General features: G+C 32.6%; 1 protein-coding gene across 3 annotated transcripts; it reads right to left on the bottom strand.

Moving 5' to 3' along the window:
- On the bottom strand, window positions 1-2,882 carry LOC105125334 (elongation factor 1-delta-like). 3 transcript variants are annotated; one of them, XM_011025734.1, is made up of 9 exons: window positions 2,774-2,882; window positions 2,567-2,662; window positions 2,103-2,219; window positions 1,917-2,010; window positions 1,628-1,751; window positions 1,290-1,403; window positions 639-760; window positions 452-491; window positions 1-255 (listed from the first exon to the last, which is right to left on the bottom strand). In XM_011025734.1, coding segments are annotated over exons 2-9 (699 nt in total). In that variant the 5' UTR covers window positions 2,653-2,662; window positions 2,774-2,882; the 3' UTR covers window positions 1-253. The 3 variants fall into 3 exon arrangements, with proteins under 3 accessions (XP_011024036.1, XP_011024037.1, XP_011024038.1); XM_011025735.1 differs by having other exon boundaries at window positions 1,628-1,743; window positions 1,915-2,010; XM_011025736.1 differs by lacking the exon at window positions 639-760 and having other exon boundaries at window positions 452-613.
- Window positions 2,883-4,042: the final 1,160 nt, after the last annotated feature.

Raw genomic sequence — 4,042 nt, forward strand, 5'->3', positions numbered from 1 at the left:
TTAACTGAAAATGAAAAAAACCATTTTCACAGCAAACGAGAAAATGATTAACATCCAAAAAACCAAGAAGTTGACACTCATTTTACTAGGACCGCAAACGAATGGGAAAGGACTACAGTAAACTCAGTTTTGAGCAACAAAAATGGGAATAGGAAACATAATATTATTGCTCCGTTAAGAACGAAATAAAATTTATAACTCCTTCACACTACTAGAAACCTCTCCTGCGCCCATTATCACCGTGATCCTTCGATTCTGCAATAAAAAGAATAAACAGCATGTAAGCATGGGTCAACACACTTTCTAATACACAGGATCTGGAAGGTTCCATTATGTTGTCGCATATTATAGCAAAATATATGTAGTACCCATCAAATATCAGCACTCCATTATGTTGTCGCATATTATAGCAAAAGATATGTAGTACCCATCAAATATCAGCTACACTTACAGATTTTGTTGAAGGCCACAATGTCACAGCTCTGGACATACTCATTGATGGGTTCAGCTGTCAGACGTTCCTCGATGAGAGTGTCCACAGAGACCAAGTCATCAACAATAGTTAGCATAATTGTCAATTTCTTAATGCCATATCCTACAGGTACAAGCTTGGCTGCCATAGAAAACCAAAGGTAAGCCTCATTGATGGGTTCAGCTGTCAGACGTTCCTCGATGAGAGTGTCCACAGAGACCAAGTCATCAACAATTGTTAGCATAATTGTCAATTTCTTAATGCCATATCCTACAGGTACAAGCTTGGCTGCCATAGAAAACCAAAGGTAAGCATCAGAAAAATATGCCAAAATCAACAGTACTCCTTTCAAGACGAATAATAAAACTATATATCCCCCCTTACAGTAAAAGGAAAAAGAAAAACAAATTAAAAGACCAGGCAATAGCGTGCTGGCTTAGAAGAATCAATAAAAAGATACAACACTCTAAGCAAAAGAAAAGGCAAAAAGGAGCTCAAGCACAACTTCGAAGAAAATTACAGGCGCAGCACAGACCATCTTATTCTGTCGTTAAAAATTATCAATTTTTCCTTAAAGGTGCCAGGAGAACAGCTTGTGCACATTAATTATGGATAAAGTGGATATAATGGCGCACACCAGTTATGTTTAAAATAATCAACTCTTCTCTATTCTCTTAGAATTCATGGAGAATGGGGGATTGATGAATATCCTAGAGATGTATGAACAATTCAAAAAATATAAGCCTAAAGAAGAGTTGTATCTGCCTTAATAATCTCAACAAAAAGGTAGCATTAAGTGGCTCTCCAAAAAACTTACATGCTCCCCAATTAAGTCCTTCCATCTCAACACTTCTAACTGCTTCCTCAAGCTTCTTCATGTCAGTCTCATCATCCCATGGCTTCACATCCAACAAAACAGATGACTTGCCGGCTGAGAACAGAATACAAAGAAAACAGAAAATCAAGTTCGTGGAACTTTACAAACACAGTAGTAGAGAACCCAAATCAGCATGAAGGAAACACGTCAAACTATTCCAATGAATAAAATCTATCGACAGAATTCCAAGAAATTTCTTATCAACACCTCATTTAAACAAAGAAACAAAAAAACCCACTTTGGCCACCTTCCCAATCAGTGAATGAAAAGAAGCTTACACTCTTTCTTCTTCGAGACTGCCTTAACAGCGGCTGCGCGTTCTTCGGCAGCCTTCTTTTCCTCCTCGGTCTCCTCACCAAAGAGATCCACATCATCGTCATCGTCATCCTCAGCATTAGCAGCCTATAAACCAACATACCAATCCCACCGATAAGTAACAACACATACAGGTTTCACAAAGCAAATTTAAATAAATTCAAAGCAACAATAGAGATCAAATCTCCCACCTAAATTACTTGATAAAAACGACAAATCAATCGCCAATTAACAAGAAAAATCAACACTTGCCTTTGTCTCAGCAGATGGTGGAGTGGCAATTGCCTCCTCTGTGATGGGAGCAGATCCCTTGACAACAACTCCACATCCTTCAGCTTCGACACCACTACAGCAGACCCAGATAAAAAATTAAATACCCCACTATCAAAACTATTGAATTTACATAAACAAAAGATAAAGAAAGCCACGAAAACTTACGAGATCCTCAAGAGAGCATCAATATGAGTGTACCACCGATACACGTTAACATGTTCAGCTGATGGGGCACTTGAAAGAGCCGAGTACACAGTCAGATCATCCTTGGAAGCTTGGTACCTGAGAAGACCAAAAAAAATAAAACTTTTACTAAAAAGAGATTTTAGAGCTGGTTTCGCAATGGTTGTGAATAGTTTGTAAATAACCTTTTGTACTAAATACATATCAATAATATTTTTTTATTTTTTAAAAATTATTTTTAATATCAATATATCATCAAAATGATTTAAAATATAAAAAATATATTAAATTTTAACAAATTTGAGAACGCAATTTACACCTCGTTCCTTAATACCATCATGGACAGCTTGTTTTTTACTTGACCAAAAAGGTGGACATAATCACCGGATGTGCCAAAGCCCATCCGATACACCACAAGAAAATCCCAGATAAAAAGAAAAGGATACCCGGAAATGTAGCTGCGGGAAAGGAGAAAGTCATCGAGTTTCTTGAGGCCAGCAGCTGAGGTGAGATCGTAGAAAGCGACTGCCATTGCTTAAAAACTGAAATAAAAAAAAAAGAAACAGATGGTGATTAAATTCAACTATGATAGCAAGTAAAAGAAATCGCCAAGGTACGATACTGCGAATATGTAAGAAAATATTCGTTCGTACTTTGGAAAGAAGGTAATGACAACGGCAAGAAAGGAGATAAGATGAAAGGCGCAGCGTTAAGAGGTCTAGGGTTTTTTTGGGAGAATAAGAACGGGAATATATATATATATATATATATATATATATATAGAGAGAGAGAGAGAGAGAGAGAGAGAGAGGTGATCGGGAGTTTTACGAGCAGTGTTACTTCTTGGTACTATCGGAGCCCATTCTTTAGGCCCAACGTTTTGCCACTTTTGGTTTGGGGTACGTTCTCTTATGATACGTCATTTTTTTTATTTTTCATTCTATTTTTAAAAAAGTTTTTAAAACTAGTTTTTTATTATTTTAACATAATAATACAAACACTAGATTTTGATTTGAGAAAAAATTGATATGAGAATATTTGAAAAAAATTAATTATAAACACTAGATTTTAATTTGAGTTTAAATAGTCACAAGAATAAAATGATATTTGAGGAAAGAAAAATTGTCTTTAAAATAGATAATTTTTTATCTATATTATATGTCGGTGTAATTTTGTTTCTTCATGTTATTTAAAAATTTCATAGAATGTAAATTATGATTTTTTTAAATATTATGGGTAAGTGATTAATAAACCTAACTCCAAAATACTAAATATAGTTTTTTTATTAATTTTTATCACCCTTTCTATCATTTTAAAAACTTGTTAGTTTAATTATTTTAAAAAATAATAATTAATATTTTAAATTATTTTTATAATTTTATAATACATCAAAGATATTATTTTAATTTATCTTTGATTTTTTTCTCTTCTCAAATTTTAGATGAATAGGCTATATTTTCACAATTAATTTAGAAAATAAAAATCATATATAGCTAGCGAGTAGTAACTTAAAGAAAAATAAAAGAAAATGTAAAAAATGAAAAGGATAACTAAGACAAAACATTTGCATTTACATCTATTGTTTACTTTTTACAAAAAAGACTAAATTCTCGTTTAGATCTTTAATCAACATTAACAATTCTTATTAAATTTATCAAATTTTATATTTTTCAATTCATTTTATTAAACATAAACATCATATGTAATTTAATGGATTTAGATTCCAACTTTTGTCTTTGGATTCCCATTTAGATTAAATTATGCTTTTCACTTTACTTGTGGCATTCATTTTGTCTTTCTTATCTCGTATGATGAATAAGAATAGACAATCTTAAAAGAAAGATTTTCTAGTCAAATAAGAAAAAATCAAACCAATATATACTATGAATTAATAAGTATAAATATAGAATTTATAATCAACT

Source organism: Populus euphratica, unplaced genomic scaffold (genome assembly GCF_000495115.2).
Source record: "Populus euphratica unplaced genomic scaffold, PopEup_1.0 scaffold22.1, whole genome shotgun sequence".
NCBI lineage: Eukaryota > Viridiplantae > Streptophyta > Magnoliopsida > Malpighiales > Salicaceae > Populus > Populus euphratica.